The sequence below is a fragment of the Balaenoptera musculus genome, chromosome 7 (assembly GCF_009873245.2).
Source record: "Balaenoptera musculus isolate JJ_BM4_2016_0621 chromosome 7, mBalMus1.pri.v3, whole genome shotgun sequence".
Taxonomy (NCBI): domain Eukaryota; kingdom Metazoa; phylum Chordata; class Mammalia; order Artiodactyla; family Balaenopteridae; genus Balaenoptera; species Balaenoptera musculus.
The window spans coordinates 95,033,737-95,050,081 of NC_045791.1; the positions used below are offsets into that span (position 1 = coordinate 95,033,737).

The window sequence follows — 16,345 nt, forward strand, 5'->3', positions numbered from 1 at the left end:
TGACACAGCTGGAGGACGAGAGCCCAGACTGGCTCCTCCAGGCCAAGTTTAGAGCAGGCGGGACCACCTGCCCCCGGCCCTAGCCCCAGTTCCAGCCCCCACCCCAGCCCTTCCCCCCAGGACCGGCCCAGCAGCTGCGTGGTTGAAAGGGGCCCCAGAAGCTCTGAGGGGCTGGCGCGCTCTGTCTCCCTGACAAGGAACGCTTTTAGGAGCTGGCAGACCCCAGCTTCCAGGCTCCTGTCCCACCTGGTGTCACCTCTGTGCTGGGTGCTGGGTTGTGACTCACTGTGTGTGTGTGTGTGTGTGTGTGTGTGTGTGTGTGTGTGTATGTAGCGGTGAGGGATTGTACGTGTGGGTCAGGTCACTTGGGGTGAAAGCCCTCGCCAGCCCCTCCCCCACATTCCTGGCGGGAGTGGGAGATAAGGCTCAGGGCCACAGACATCTACGTCAGAGATAGGAGGTCTCAATGCCATGGGCAGGGGCAACTGGACTGCGGGGCGTGGGAAGGGCTGGGGAAGACTGGGGTGAGAAGGGTAGAAGAGGGCGGGTGGTGGGATGGGGAGGGCAGAGTGGGGAGGCCCTGGGCAGACCCTGGCAGAAGGGGCACGAGGCAGGGTGTGGGTTCACCGTTGGCAGGGCCAGGTGAGCTATGTGGCCTCAGCTGCTCCTCTTGCTGCTGGCCCCACGGGGTGGGCATGGCTGCCATGGGCCGGAGCTGGACCGGGAACTTGTCCTGGCCAAGGTGAGGGCCTTGTTCCTGGATGCCTTGGGAGCCCCCGCGGTGACTGGGGAAGGTGGGAATCCTGGAGTCAGGCGTCTGCCCCGAAGACATGCTGTGAGGGGCTTCACGCGCAGGCCCTCTGAGCCCGAGGAAGAGGATGTCTCCCAGGCCATCCTTTTCCCGGTTACAGGTAACGAGGGTGGGGAGCTGGCACCTTGACTTTGATAAACAGTGTGGTACTGCAGGGGCTTGGGAGCCAGGCAGGTCTGCGTTTGAATCCCAGACCTGCGACTCAGCTGGCCTTGCAGTAATGGACCAGTTACTGGACCTTCCTGAGCCTCTGTCTCCTCATCTGTAAAAAGGGCAATAATGCCTACCTCTCAGGATTAAGTGAGATGGTATATCTAGCGTGCATGGTTCACAGGAGGCATTTGGGAGATAGTTGTCTGGGAGGCCAGGGGTCTCTAGGGACAGAGATATCTGGGCATGGGCCCCTTCCTGCCATCTTTCCTTCTATCTTTGCTTTTGTTCCCTGCTCCAAACACTGTTTCTTTAGCCCCAAGTAGCTGAGACTTGAGAAGATATCAGGGATGCAGGAGAAAGATTAGTTGGGAAACTAGTCTACCTTCTCTTGAGTTCTCTCCTCATCTCCCCATGTTGCACTGACTCAATGAGTAAAGCCCTCCTCTGGCTAAACTTTCTTGTAATCTGGCCCACTTTGCTCTCAGAGAGGATCCCTTGCCTCCCTGCACTTTGGGCCCCGTGCAGCACAGTGAGTGTGGCTTTGGGATCAGGCAGAATCCCAGCCTGGCTGCTTAGTAGTTAAATGACAGTTCATCTTTCTAACCCTCAGTTTTCTTATCTGCAAAATGGATCAATTGTGAGGTTTATATTGAGATAACCCACATAACAGTACAGCCCCAGTTGCCAGTTCTTCAACTCATGCTGGTTCATGATTGTTTGGTGCCATCTATATACCTGTCAGGGTAAGGATGCCAACTGCATTTTCTTAGAAAGCACTGTCCTTATTCTGAGTTACATCCTTTCTCCTCCCCCATCCTCCTTCTCCTCCTTCTTCTTGGTGTTAACCTGCCTTTTAAGGTGGAATTATGTTAAAGACTTTCTCATGCAATATTTCTGACATGTAAAAAGACATAAAGAGTAATATAACGAGTGCTTGTGTACACAGCATTCAAGGTACAATTTCATAGTATCAGATGAACAAAAATTTAAATATAACTATCAATTCTAGGCATTGGTGAGGGGAGAAAGGGCAGGGCCTCTTACACATCGCTGATGGGAATATTAATTGGTAAAACCACTTCAGAGAGAAGTTGGCAATGTCTGGTATTTTTGTAGTCCTTTAATGATGAAATAACAAACGGGGAGCCTCTGTCAGTTCCCCAGAGACTGAGGAGAGTCCCGCATCTGGCAAAGCACTCAGTAGAGCGCTTGGCAAGCTCATGAGTGACAGCCACAGACCTCCTGCTGAGGAGGAGAGTCCCGGGTTCTGCCAGTCAGGGCTGCTCTCTGCCTCCCCTCTGCCTCCTACAGGTGCCAGCCTCGGGGACGAGCCAGCTGCCGGAGAGCTGGCCCAGGAGGCCAAGGAGGGCCTCTTCACGTATGTGTTCCGGCCATCGCAGCACACACGCAGCCGCCAGGTGACGTCGGCCCAGCTGTGGTTCCACACGGGACTGGACAGGCAGGAGACAGCAGCCGCCAATAGCTCTGGGCCCCTGCTAGGCCTGCTGGCACTGTCATCCGGGGGTCCCACAGCTGTGCCCATGTCACTGGGCCAGGCACCCCCTCGCTGGGCTGTGCTGCACCTGGCCGCCTCTGCCTTCCCTCTGCTGACCCATCCCGTCCTGGTGCTCCTCCTGCACTGTCCTCTCTGTTCCTGCTCAGCGCGGCCCGAGGCCACCCCCTTCCTGGTGGCCCACACGCGGGCCAGGCCGCCCAGCGGAGGGGAGAGAGCCCGCCGCTCCACGCCCCCGCTGCCCTGGCCTTGGTCTCCCGCCGCGCTGCGCCTGCTGCAGAGGCCTCCGGAGGAACCCGCCGCGCATGCCGACTGCCACAGAGCGGCCCTCAACATCTCCTTCCAGGAGCTGGGCTGGGAACGGTGGATCGTGCACCCTCCCAGTTTCATCTTCCACTATTGTCATGGGGGCTGTGGGCTGTCCACCCCGCTGGACTTGTCCCTGCCAGTCCCCGGGGCACCGCCTACCCCTGTCCAGCCCCTGTCTTTGGTGCCAGGGGCCCAGCCCTGCTGCGCTGCTCTCCCAGGGACCATGAGGCCCCTACGTGTCCGCACCACCTCGGATGGAGGTTACTCTTTTAAGTATGAGACGGTGCCCAACCTGCTCACGCAGCACTGTGCTTGCATTTAAGGAAGTCCTGCTTAGTGGCCGAGTCCCCACCATTACCAGCCTGGAGGAAGGGCAGGGTTCCCACCTCCCCGCTCCTTCCACCTCTCTGCCTGGAGGCTCCCCTCCCTATCCCGTCCCTGTCCCACGGGTAACGTGACAATAAACAGCATAGTGCATATGACTCGGTTGTATTCTTAGGCTTCTCTGACACGTTGTGCGTGTCGGGGCGAGGTCTGGGCCCCGGGAGCATGGGATTGTGGGATCTCAGGTCACTCAGCCTCACTTGACCTCAGAGATGTGGGGTTCACCGGCTGTAATTGGATGTGTATCTGGTAGGAAGCTACAATGCCTGGGGATGACAAAAAGGTGCTTCCCAGCTCAGGACAGCCACTCTGGAGCCAGAACTGACCCTCATACAAGCCGGACCTGATGTGTCGATTGGGTGGCCTGCTGTGCACACCTCATAGTGCCTATGCCCAAGTGACCTAACTGCCCCCTCCTTGCCACACTCTGCCCTAGCTGATGGATGCCTAGCTCAAGGTCAGGTGATTTAAAGATGTGCCCTGTGTATCTTTATATAATCCCTTAACTCAGCCCTTAATGTCAGATGGTGGAAATGCAGAGAAACCATTTGCTCTTGTGTGAACTTGTGCCCACACTGAGAGCCCAGAGTGCACAGAGTCCTTTTCTTTTCTTTGCACGTTGCATCTCCTATCAGTCCATTCTGCCCCACCTTGACTGGGCCCCGCTTCCCTGGCCTTCCTGCTTTCTTTTTCACTCTCCTCCTTCTCCCCTTGGTCTTAGTATCCTCCTGCCCTGCCCTAGGTCCGGGCTGTCAGCCAGTAGGTTCCATCCAGTCTCCCTTTAAGGTGGGTGTGTGTGTGTGTGTGTGTGTGTGTGTGTAGGGGGAGGGTTGGGGATGTTCAGGTCCCTCAGATTGAAACTCTAGAGCACTTTCTGATGTTGACTGCACAACTGCAACGTGTAGTTATGCTAACACAAGACTCCCTCCTACTAACCCAGATCGATGGGGTGTGGAGTGGGCCGGTAAGTTCCTGCCCCAGGAAGGGGTGTGGAGGGGGGAGAATCCCATCCTGTCACCTTAGGCTAATGCCTTCTCCCTGCTTGAGCTGAGCTATTGTTCCTTACAGCACCAGAGCCCCCAGGGCAGCCCACTCCGACTGCATGAGGCCTGGTCTCAGTTGCTGCTGCTGCTAGGGAGTTGGGAACCTGCCTGTTCACAGGCCTGGGTCTCTCCCAGCACCTTCATCGACACCCAGCATTGCAACTGCTGTGCTCAGGACCCCTGGGCTCCCTACTCAGGCGGGGGACTGGGGAGAGGGCTGGTTGGGCTGGGCCAGTGGTGGGAATGGGAGATTTTCCTCAAGGCCGTCTAAGCACCGCTCTCTCCCTGTCTGGCTTCCCTTGCCTGGTCCCCCCTGCCCTGAGCGAGGCTTGTCCCTGGGATCTTCAATCCTCCTACTAGGCTTAGGATGCTCCCTCTTCCTGCTGGGGCCGTCTAGGACCCTGTGATGTCCAGGCTTGCCCTGTGCCAGGGATGTGGATGTCATCTGAGGGCTGGGGACACTCTACCTAGGGCCACAGGGTTCTCTACTAGGCCAGTTAGCAGATGGGTGTTGCTAGGGAAGTGTTTTCACATATCTGACACAGAGTGAGAGAAATGAGTGCCACATAGTAACTTTCACAAAGCCAAAGGTATTCTTTTTAAAGGGCTGCCCTGTATTCTAAAATTATCCTTCCTGTGTGTGTATGTGTGTCAATATGTTATTTCTTTTATGATATTATAGTGATGGTAGACGGTAGGGGTTTTGTCTGTTTGTTTGTTTTTAAGTTTTTACTTAACAAAATTAAAACTTGGCAATTCTAATTTGGATCCTAAGATTTTTCTTTGTAATTTTGCTGCTGAAATCTGTGAAATCCTAAAGTCTGGGAGTCACTGGTCTGGGCCACCCTTCCGGGGTCTCTAAGGCCTTTGATTCCACTAACTTAGCAAGTCAGGAAGAAATGTCCACCCCTCCCTAAGAGGGGCCAACAGTGGCTAAGAAAATCTGTCTTCACTCCTGGCCATGAGACTAAAAGCAGTAGACTTCAGAGATTTTCCCTGTTCCCAATGGTAATCATTAGAGACATTTTGAATAATCTTCATTCAGAGACAAATTGAACAGAAAATTCAACTCAAACTGGCTTAGACCAAAAAAAAATAGAATTAAAAAAATCACTGTCTTATGACAAGTCCACAAGCATAGCTGGCTAAGGTATGGCTTGATTCTGGGGTCAAAAGACACTACTGTACCAGGATCCAGCTATAGGCTCTACATCCCCTGAGTGAGCTCCATCCCAGGTCCAAGGCAGCCTGGGCAGTTCCAGGCTCTCATCATCACACCACTTGGTCTAGCAGGAGGGAGTTTGCTTATAGAAGTCCCAGATTGGGTCTTGGTGGCCTGACTGTCCTGATTAGGGTCATGTGCTCCTCCAGGAAAGGTGGCTGAGGGAACAGAATAAGTTAATGACTTAGATCATGTGTCCTACCCCTGGAGTCCAGAGCCTAAAGCACAAGGTGAAGTTATCACCTGCTTCCCCAAAGTAGAGTGCAGTTACCACACAAAGGTGGGATAGATGCTGAAAGAAAAGTACTGCTGGTTCCTCCTCCTAATTATCTCTCAAATCAAGCCCTTTCTCTCTTTCTACATAGACACTATTTTGCCATTTAAGGGGAAATTCTTTTTTTTTTAATTGAAGTATAATTGATTTATAATATTGTGTTAGTTTCAGGTGTACAGCAAAGTGATTCAGTTATATACATATTTTTTCAGATTATTTTCCATTATAGGTTATTACAAGGTATTGAATATAGTTCCCTGTGTTATACAGTAAATCACTGTAGCTTATCTAATTTATGTATGGCAATTTGTATCTGTTAATCCCATACTCCTAATTTATCCCTCTCCCCCACTCCCTTTCTCCTTTGGTAACCATAAGTTTGTTTTCTATGTCTGTGAGTCTGTTTCTGCTTTGTATATAGATTAATTTGTATTACTTTTTAGATTCCACATGTAAGTGATATCATATAATATTTGCCTTTCTCTGACTTACTTCACTTAGTATGATATTCTCTAGGATCATCCATGTTGCTGCAAATGGCAATATTTCGTCCTTTTTTATGACTAATATTCCATTATATATATAATATTCATATATATATACACACACATATATATGTGTATATATATATACACACACTACATCTTAAACCAATCACCTGTTGATGGGCATTTGGGTTGTTCCCATGTCTTGGCTACTGTAAATAGTGCTGCTATGAACACTGGGTACATGCATCTTTTTGAATTAGAGTTTTTGTCTTTTCTGGATATATGCCCAGGAGTGGGATTGCTGGATCATATGGTAGCTCTATTTTTAGTTTTTTAAGGAACCTCCATAGTGTTTTCCATAGTGGCTGCACCAATTTACATTCTAAAGGGCGATTCCTGATTGAGCAATTCAGCAGCCTCCTTAACCAGTCTCTAAGCAGTCACTCCGTACCTCTCCAGTGCATGTCACACCTGGTGCCGAGAGGATAACTTCTTTGGTGATTTTGTCCCTTAGGTGACTGAAAAACTTGTCTACCCAAAGTTCAACCTGCTTTGTGTGGTATAACAGCCCTTTACAATAGACCCTACACCTATCCTTGCAGACTTGGAGTGATCCAGTCATGAGCTAAGGGATGCCAGCAGCCTCTACAGGTTGGAAGAAGCAAAGAACAGATTCTCTCCTGCAGTCTCCAGAAAGAGCCTGTGATTTGTTACTTTACATGGCAAAGGGGACTTTGCAGATGTGATTAAGGTTACTACAGACCTTAAGGTGGGGGGAGATAATTGTGGATTATCCAGTGAGCCCAATCTAATCCCATGAGCCCTTAAAGACAGAGAATCTTTCCTGGCTGCTGTCAGAGAGTTGTGATGATAGGGAAGAATCAGAGAGATGCAATGTTACTAGCTTTGAAGATGGAAGAAGGCCAAAAGCCAAGGAATACAAGCAGCCTCTAGAAGCTGGAAAGGCAAGGAAATGATTCTCCCTCAGAGCCTCTTGAAAGGAATGCAGTCCTGCCGTCACCTTGATTTTAGCCCAGCGAGACCCATACCAGACTTCTACATAATCGTAAAATCATTAATCTGTGTTCTTTTAAGCCACTAAATTTGTAGTGATCTGTTACGGCAGTAACAGAAAACTAACCAGAAACAGTGACCAAAGATGAGGTGGTGTCTGGGAAGAAGGAAAACCCTTTTCTATCATTCCTGATGTAGTCTGCCTCATCCAGGAAATACTTGGCTTCAGTACAATTTAGAATATTTATGCTGGTCATTCTTTAGATCCAGTATGTTTCACAAAAAATACATTCCTGAATTTCTACACTAGTTTTGTCTTGGAGTAGAATATATTCTGGGTTGAGCAGTTAGAATAGTGTTAACATAGTGTGTCCCCTAGAAAAATGTGTTGAATGAAAAAATGAATGTGATCAAGACAGGCTCTGAAAGGGATTGTAATCATTTGATTTTAAAGTGCTGTTTAACACATATTCCCAAGGATTGCCGAACTTAATGTCTTTTTGTTTCTAGTTTATGATGGTCATAGCTCTATAGGTAACAATGCCAAGCTGTATTTTTTGATACTAGTGATATAGCTAAATCAATAAGTCAAAAATGCATAAAATCTTAATAGGAGAAATAATCATTGAATGATCAAACTAGTTCAAAATAAGAATACAAATACTTTTCAGTATATATCAAAAAAACTTATTTGACAAAAAAGTTTCTTAATGGCTGTTGGTCAAGGCAGCATCGAGAAACTTTAATGCAAATTCTACCAAATGATTTATCAAAAAGGGGTTTTGTTCGTTTTTTTTTTTCCTGCAAACAAATGTGGTTACATTAACACTGAGCATGTAACAAACTGGTTTGCCTGGATGTTTAAACATTATCAACATAAAACTAAAACATATTTATCTCAAGATCTATTCCTAGTCCAAATGTATCTATACTAAGGCTGGAAAACAGAATAAGAATAAAACCAAAATGTATCTGTAAAGTAATACAAATAATTTGATTGTTTTTATGCTGGAAGTATGTTTCTTATTAATACGGCACATCATCTTTCCGATCTGCTACTGCTTGGATATTCTTAAGAATATCTGTTTCAGGCTTTCATCAGTGAGCTCTCTGGAAACGAAGTCCAAGAATAAAGTCAAGAGTTGCAGATTCAGGATGGGACTGTACAATAAAGTCCGGAACATCCAGGATCCTGTGTGCAATGTATCAAATGACTCTCATTGGCTAACCTGATTAGAATTTTTGTCATTGGCACGGAATCGTCAACAGGAACAACTGCATTAAGTATTGACTTCTCTTCTGGGGAGGAAGGTGTATTGACTATTTCAGGTGTAAGGCTTCCAAGTTTTTGCTTTCTCTACTAAAAGCCTTGAACCTTATTCTAGGTTGTATGTATTCTTGATCTTGATGATCCTCCATATCCAAATTCACTTGGCCATTCTGAACCAGTTGCAGAAGCGCCAGAGGAATTTCTTTTGCAATCTTCTGCCAGCAATAATGCCACTTTAAAGGATTTCTAATATTAGTTGCTGAATTTCAGGTATACATGCAAAGAGAGTCACCCTTCCCTTAACAGACTCAAGAAACTGAGCATTTGTTGGGTTCGTTGTAAGGTCTCAGTTCTCCATCATCTAAACTGAAACTGTTGCTTCACAGTTTAAGCAGAATCTGATATCGTGAAGCTGATTTTCTCCACTGATGCATTCAGATCGCTTACAAAAGGAATGACCCAATCTGTATCCTCCACCTGTAGATGACTTAGATTTGTCATCACCCGAAGCTCTTGAGGCTTAATTCAGAGGGACAGTCCCATGTTCCCTCGCCTCTTTGAAAAGTTCATTCACAATTTGCCCAGTAGAAGGTCGAATTATATGTAATCCACTGTACCCATGTTCACTTGAATAGAACCTTACTATGGAACGATGTGGTGGTCAGCACCTTAAACAAATGAACATCTCCCCAATAGTGAGAAAACATTTGGGGTGGCATTTGTGGGCTTTTAAAGACTGTAACTTTAGGTCTATCAGATTAGGAAGATTTGCATTTCGCTTCATATAATTCTGCTAAGGCCAATTTATTTCTTTTTTTTTTTTTTTTAATTTATTTATTTTTTGGCTGCATCAGGTCTTCGTTGCAGCGCACGGGCTTTCTCTAGTTGTGGTGAGCAGGGGCTACTCTTCATTGCGGTGCCTGGGCTTTTCATTGTGATGGCTTCTCTTTAGGCGGGTGGACTTCAGTAGTTGTGGCATGCCGGCTCAGTAGTTGTGGCTCACCAGCTCTAGAGCGCAGGCTCAGTAGCTGTGGTGCATGGGCTTAGTTGCTCCGCGGCATGTGGGATCTTCCCGGACCAGGGCTTGAACCCGTGTCCCCTGCATTGGCAGGCGGATTCTTAACCACTGCGCCACCAGGGATGTCCCAATTTATTTCTTGATACATCATCGCTTTGGTTGTTTTCAGGTTTTTTTTTTTTTTGCAAGCTCTTCATATTCTTATTAAATTCTGCAAATCCTCTGCTTTTGGGGGCCACAGCCCTGAAGACCTCCTCTCCTGACTCTGCGGGCTAGGTGCTGCCTTGGCCATTTTCCACTAGTTCCCTGGCTTCTTATCCTTTTAATGTTTCTCTCCATCCCCTCCCCCCCATTTTGTCCTACTCTTTAGTTTGAACAAATTTACTAAAGTCTTTGCTCACCATTGCTTTTTGCCTCTCACTTCTTTTTCTTGGGCTCCTTTTTCTTGGTACTGATCTATCCTCTTTTATTATTTATTTCAGAGCAAGTCTGTAGGTGATAAACTTTCTGAGTCCCCCACTACAGAAAAAGTCCTTTTATTTTTGCACTTGAATGATGGTTGGGCTGTGTATGTAATTCTAGAGTCAAAGTTATTTTTCCTCTGAATTTTGAAAAATTCTCTCCCTTTGCTTCTTGTATCCTGTTTTTCAATGAGACTTAATGTCTATATGATTCTCATACCTTTGTAGTTCATCTTTTTTTTTTTTCCCCCTCATTGGAAGTTTTCAAGATTTCCTCCTTACCATGGCATCTGAAATTGCATCACACTAGATCTCATGTTAGTTTGAAAAAGGGATCCTAAGTGGCATTTGGTGGGCCCTTTCAAACTGAAGATTCATGTTTTTCTTCAATTCCAGGATATTTCGTTCTTTATTTGAGTATAACTTCCTCTCATATTCTTTCTATTTTCTTTTTCAGAACTTTATTATTAGCTGATATTGAAAGTGTTAGATCGATCCTCTGTGTATCATAGCTTTTAAAAAAATAAAATACTTTGCATATTTGGTGTTGGGCTATGTGATAGAAAAACATATTTACTCAGTCCTCCGGGTCACACGTGTACCCTTTAGCTGTGCTTATTCTGATCATTCTTTTTTTTTTTTTTTTTTTTTTTTGCATTTTATTATTTTTTTTATTTATTTTTTTTTATTCACACACACACACACACTGTATTTTATTTTTACAAGACATAAATAGACTGACACCAAGCATTGTACATGGATGACCACAACAAAAGCAACAATGATTGCAATTACCAAACATGAAACACACTCATACTATGTCATAATATTGACATTCAGTCCAGTAATCCTCCACTGTTGATCATTCTTTTGAGGATTTTGTTGCTTCAGAATCATGTTCAATTTTTCAGTTGATTTAAAAAAATCAGTGTGATATCCTTTTCCACCCAAGAATGCTACAATTATTCTAAAGTCTTGGTCATGCTCTGTGATCTGTTTCGCTGCATGAAAGCTCCTCTATGCCTTGATATCTCTTTTAAGATGTTGACTTTCTCCCAACGTTTGGTAATTATTGGTTGGAGGCTCACCCTTTACCGCAGATTCCAGTCTGATTGTTTGTACCCTCCTTAGCAAAAGGGGTATGAGATAATGTCGTGGTGCACGTCAAAATCTTGTCAGTTACTGTTGGCTGTTGGGGGATGTGCTGCGAGGTAGGGTGTTTTGGCGGCTCATCTTCTGCAAATGGCTGCTCCCTTTACCTCCTACGTGTCACCAGTCACCAGGAGCACTGTCCTTTCTCTCCATCTAATGGTCTTATATCCACTGCTCCTACCTGAAGGCAGACAATCCTGCTGGAGTTTCTTGGCCCCAGGAGACAAGAAGGGGGAGTGTGTGTGGAGTGGCTGACATGCTGTGGCATGCGGAAAAATCAGTGCGCTGTTGATGGCTCCTGAGCCCGGGGCCTCTCAGGATCCGCCCTCTCTGGGCACGGAGTGCTCTTGGGGCTGTTTTCAACTCCTACGGCAGTCTACTGCTATGCACATTTTGAGCTGTGGTTTTCTTCTCTGACTAATTTGCACCTGCCATCCTTCTTTCAGGGATTCCTCACGATTTCTGGCCCACCAAGTGCTCTCCTTGTTGTCCAGGATGATTATGAATTTATTTACTTATTTTTATATGTTTTCTGTTATTTCTAACCATTTGGGATGGGAGGTAGAGGCTGCAGCATGTATTCAGTTTGCAGTTTTGGACAGGAACCATCTCCCATAGCACTGTCTCTACCATAACATGCATCATGTTTGTGATAGACAGCATAATGGCCCCCTCCCCCAAAGATGTCTATGTCCTAATCTCCAGAATCTGGGCAAATGTTATACCTACACTCTAAATTTACACAATGTTATATGTCAAATTTATTTAGTTAAGAATATTATGTTAGGGCTTCCCTGGTGGCACAGTGGTTGAGAGTCTGCCTGCCAATGCATGGGACCCGGGTTCGAGCCCTGGTCTGGGAAGATCCCACATGCCGCGGAGCAACTGGGCCCGTGAGCCACAGCTACTGAGCCTGTGTGTCTGGAGCCTGTGCTCTGCAACAAGAGAGGCCGCGATAGTGAGAGGCCTGCATACCGCGATGAAGAGTGGCCCCCGCTCGCCGCAACTAGAGAAAGCCCTCGCACAGAAACGAAGACCCGACACAGCCAAAAATAAAAATAAATAAATAATTGTATTGGGCTTGTATTAAAATAAAGGGTCTTTATAAAAAAAAAAATGTTATGTTATATGGCAAGGGAGAAGTGAGATTGTGGATGAATTAAAGTTGTTAATCAACTGACCTGAGAATAGGATGATTACCTCGGATTATCCAGGTGGGCCCAGTGTAATCACAAGGGCCCTTAAATGCGGAAGATGGTGGCAGAGTCAGTGTCAGGGTGATGTGATGTGAGAAAGACTCAATCAGTCACTGCCGGCTGTGAAGATGGAAGGGGCCATGAGCCAGGGAAGCAGGCAGCCTCTTGAAGCTGGAAAAGACAAGAAAACAGATTCTACCCTGGAGCCTCCTGAAAGTAACAAAGCCCCGCTGACACCTTAATTTTTAGCCCAGTGAGACTTAGCCCATTTTGGACTTCTGATCTTCAGAACTATAAGATAATAAATATGTGTTGTTTCAAGCAACTGTTTGGTGTAATTTGTTACAGTGGCAATAGGAAGCGAATACAATGCTGAGATGTGATTACTGGAGTCTCTCTTCCACCACACTGCCAGCTCTTGAGAACAAGAGCCATACTGTTGTCACCGGTATTTACCTGGAACCCAGCACCGCACATAGTCAGTGCTCAGTAAATATTGGTTGAACGAATGAAAGAATGAAAGACTGCTCTGAATTTGAGGTTCTACAGAGGCTCTGAGATTCCAAAGCAGGCTCTGCCTTTCCCCTTCCCCTGGTCCTGGAGACTCTAATCCCTCTGATCTCACTTGTCTCTTGTTTTCCCTTAGCAGGTTTTATTGCTATTCCATTTGCAGCTTCTTCCCTTGCTGTGGACCATTTCTCTCATCTCTTCAGCCCTGCGTGTAGGCAGAATTGAGATGGAAGACACTTGGCACATAAGTACCTGACTTTACCAACAGGCCTTCCCTGGGTTATGCCTGAAACAGTGACTTTTTCTTCCTCTCCGGGATTCTGCCTGCTTTCTTCTCTTCTCCATAGCTGCCTCCATTCACATTTCCAGTCAGGCTTTTGCTGTTTTCCCACCAGCTTGAATGGGGAATGTAGTTTTCATCTCATCTTTTCCTTTCTGTGTTCTGAATTAAGCACAAGGCCGATCTTTCTTATAGCCCTTCTTAACCCCCTTCTCAGATGATTCCATGGGTTTCCAGGCTAGATAATAAAAAGAATTAAAGGCACCCTCAGGTGACCTCAGGTTTTCTATAAAGCCACTCAGGGAATCCCTCAATGTATTTTGTGCAGAACTGCAAATTCCTCTTGGGCTGGGTGACCATAGCTGCTGTTGGGTCACTGAAATATTGTTATTTTGTGGCTTTTCAGCCAGCCATTCTCAGGCTCTGGCTTCTCTGATTTCGCATTGAACTTGGCTTCTGCCTCTCCAGATTTCCCTCTGTGCGCCTCACATTCAGTCTCTCCTGGAACCAGGCAGGATGCTTGGTCACGGTCCAAAGCAGAGTTCTCATGCCAGATCTCCTCCAGTACTGCTTATTTGTCCCATATGTTTGATTTTGGTGACTTGGTCAATGCCTGGACCAGTCTTTTGTGGCTCAGTCTGGCAGCAGAGCCAAGAGACATGGTATGTGGTTACTAACATAGAAAGAACTGCCTCTGACCACTCAGTCCTGGGCATGAGGGGGCCAGGCACACAGACAAAGTAGTGCAAACTCTTTTACCAAAATCTATTTTTGGAGGTAATATATGCACCTCTTCATTCCCTTCCATTGTGTCCCCCTCCCCTGCTGCCTTCCCGATCCATGAAGATACCTAGTTGAGGAAACAAAGAAATCATCCAATTTCACCCTCCCTACCCACAATGCAATTTCAAGTGTGAAATTTTCATTATGGAGGAATCCTTAGGTTTCGGTTATCCGATCTGCTGCAGGAGTCTGTAGTGCCAGAGTGGTGAGGTCCAGATCGGAGACAATGGCTCATGTCCTAAAGATGAACTTCTGTTCCCCCGTGGGCAACCGTCCAGGGGATTGCATGCTCCAAGGCAGCAGAAACAAGCAAGCTTTGGACCAGGATGCTGAAGTTTCTATTCTCTGGAAGCTGATTTTGTCATTCTTGTATGAAGATACCCTCTCTTTCCTTCTCTCCATTCCTGCTGCCTAAGTTATAACCAGCACACCTTCCCTTACCCCTTTGGTAACAAGCATTTTGCAGATGCTACCCCAGGGAACTTAGGGGTGGTAGGAAAGCTACCGCTTACAACTCACTTTCCTCCTCACACAGTAACATGGGGCTGAAACCTGATGCACATTTCTGATTTTAGGTGGAGTGTTATTCCTGCGGAATAAAACCCAGAAGAGTGTTTGTAAATTAAGAGCATGATGTCATGGCATTTCTTTGAGGAACATAATTTCATTCATGGTAATATGAAATTATGCAGTAGCAAGCCCTGTATATTATATTACTTTCTAAGGACAATTTTTTTTTTGAAATGGCATTGCATGCCTTTTTAATAAAGATAATTCTTTAAGAGGTGAATTTGAAATTCGAACTTTAAAGAGTCCTTACATTTAATTTTTAAAATAATGTTTAGCTCTTTAATCCTCCTGGAATTTAATGTGTGTGGTGTAAGGGAAGGAATTTAGTTTTTTTCACATGGGCAGCTAGTTGTCCCAAAATTATTGAACAACTCACTTTTTTTTATACCATTAAAATCAATTTTATCATGGATAGTAAAAAAAAAATCCCCATGTAATCTTGGTTGTTTCTGTCAATATTTGTCTATCTCTTTGTCAGTATCGTGCTGCTTTGGTTACTGTGGCTTTATAGGACATTTTGTTATCTGGTAGAGCAAGTCCCCTCTAAGTGCCTCTTATTCTTTTTTCCCCTCAAAGTTTCTTGGCAGTGCTCATGTGTTTGGTCTTCCAGAGGAATTTAAGAATCAACTTGTCAAGTTCCAAAATCTTCCCATTGAAATTGTGATGGAAACTGCATTAAATTGACATCATTATAATACTGAATCTTCTCATCAGGAACATGTTATCTTTCAATTACTTAGGTCATTTCTAACGTCCTTAAAGTTCTCTGGTTTTCCTCATATATAGATGGCATATTTCTCAAAATGTTGTAGGTTCTCTCTTTTTCTGTTATGGTGAACGGATAATTTTTTTCCCTTTCAGACTTTAAGTTTTTGCAAAGGTTTTGTTTTAGTCCAGGTCCTTATGGTAGCACTTTACAGAAATACACTCAAACTAACTTAGGGGAAAAAAAAGGGGTGGGGTGGGGAGAATTCTTTGGAAGGTGGCCAAGGCCTCCCCTGCAGGCCAAGGGCAGGAAGGGGAGTGGGCCTCACACAGGGCTGGAAAAAAGAACTGCTTGGTCTCTTCTTGTTGCTTCTCTCGGGAGATGGTTTCCTCTCCCTCTGTAGTTCAGCTTTCTTTGCTGCTCTTTGTCCCCCTTTTACATTCAAGGGGATGCAGAACAAATATGGCTATAGGGGCTACCCACAGGAATGGTGAAAAACGATGTGGGCTGGAGAGGCACCCCTGAAATTGATTTCAAAGCACTACAATGTCAGAAACATCAAAAGAATCTGTCTCTTCTTGTCTAAAAAGGATAGAATTAGCAGTAACAGTATGGGAGAATCCGACCTCCCGGGTTCCAGGTGATTGATAAACAGGGACTGACAATCATCACCCTTATGGGATTAATAATTCAACAAAAATATATTGAAACCTACTGTAGAGCACAGGGAATTCTACTCAGTGCTCTGTGGTGACCTAAATGAGAAGGAAATCCAAAAAAGAGGGGATATATGTACAGGTATAGCTGACTCACTTTGCGGTACAGGATAAACTAACACAATATTGTAAAGCAACTATACTCCAATAAAAAAAAAAATATATATATATATATATATATATCGAGGTCCTACTTTTACTTCATATTTCTATACTGCTTCGCTGATCATGACGTGCTTCCTCTTAGTCCCTTTCACTGTCTTTTAGGCTTTGGGCTCAGACCACACAAAGTATGCCATAGTCGCCAAACTGTGTGCTTTAGTGGCATAACTTGCCATTTCAAATAATTTGTCTTCAGAAAAGAAGATCCTTCAAATTTTGCAACTTGGGATAAAGATGACTATGACCATATTCCTTATTCCTACTCTCAACTGGCTTACGATTCATTTTGAAAATAAATCAGAAAATTGGG

At 45.5% G+C, this 16,345-nt stretch overlaps 1 protein-coding gene and 1 pseudogene across 1 annotated transcript; one reads left to right on the forward strand and one right to left on the reverse strand.

Annotated features, from left to right (window-relative positions):
* Positions 1-123: 123 nt before the first annotated feature.
* Positions 124-3,268, forward strand: INHA (inhibin subunit alpha). Its single transcript, XM_036857264.1, has 2 exons — positions 124-911; positions 2,276-3,268. The coding sequence occupies exons 1-2, from the start codon at positions 650-652 to the stop codon at positions 3,106-3,108; spliced, it is 1,095 nt and encodes a 364-aa protein (XP_036713159.1). The 5' UTR covers positions 124-649; the 3' UTR covers positions 3,109-3,268.
* Positions 3,269-8,716: 5,448 nt separating this feature from the next.
* Positions 8,717-9,791, reverse strand: LOC118897985 (annotated as a pseudogene).
* Positions 9,792-16,345: the final 6,554 nt, after the last annotated feature.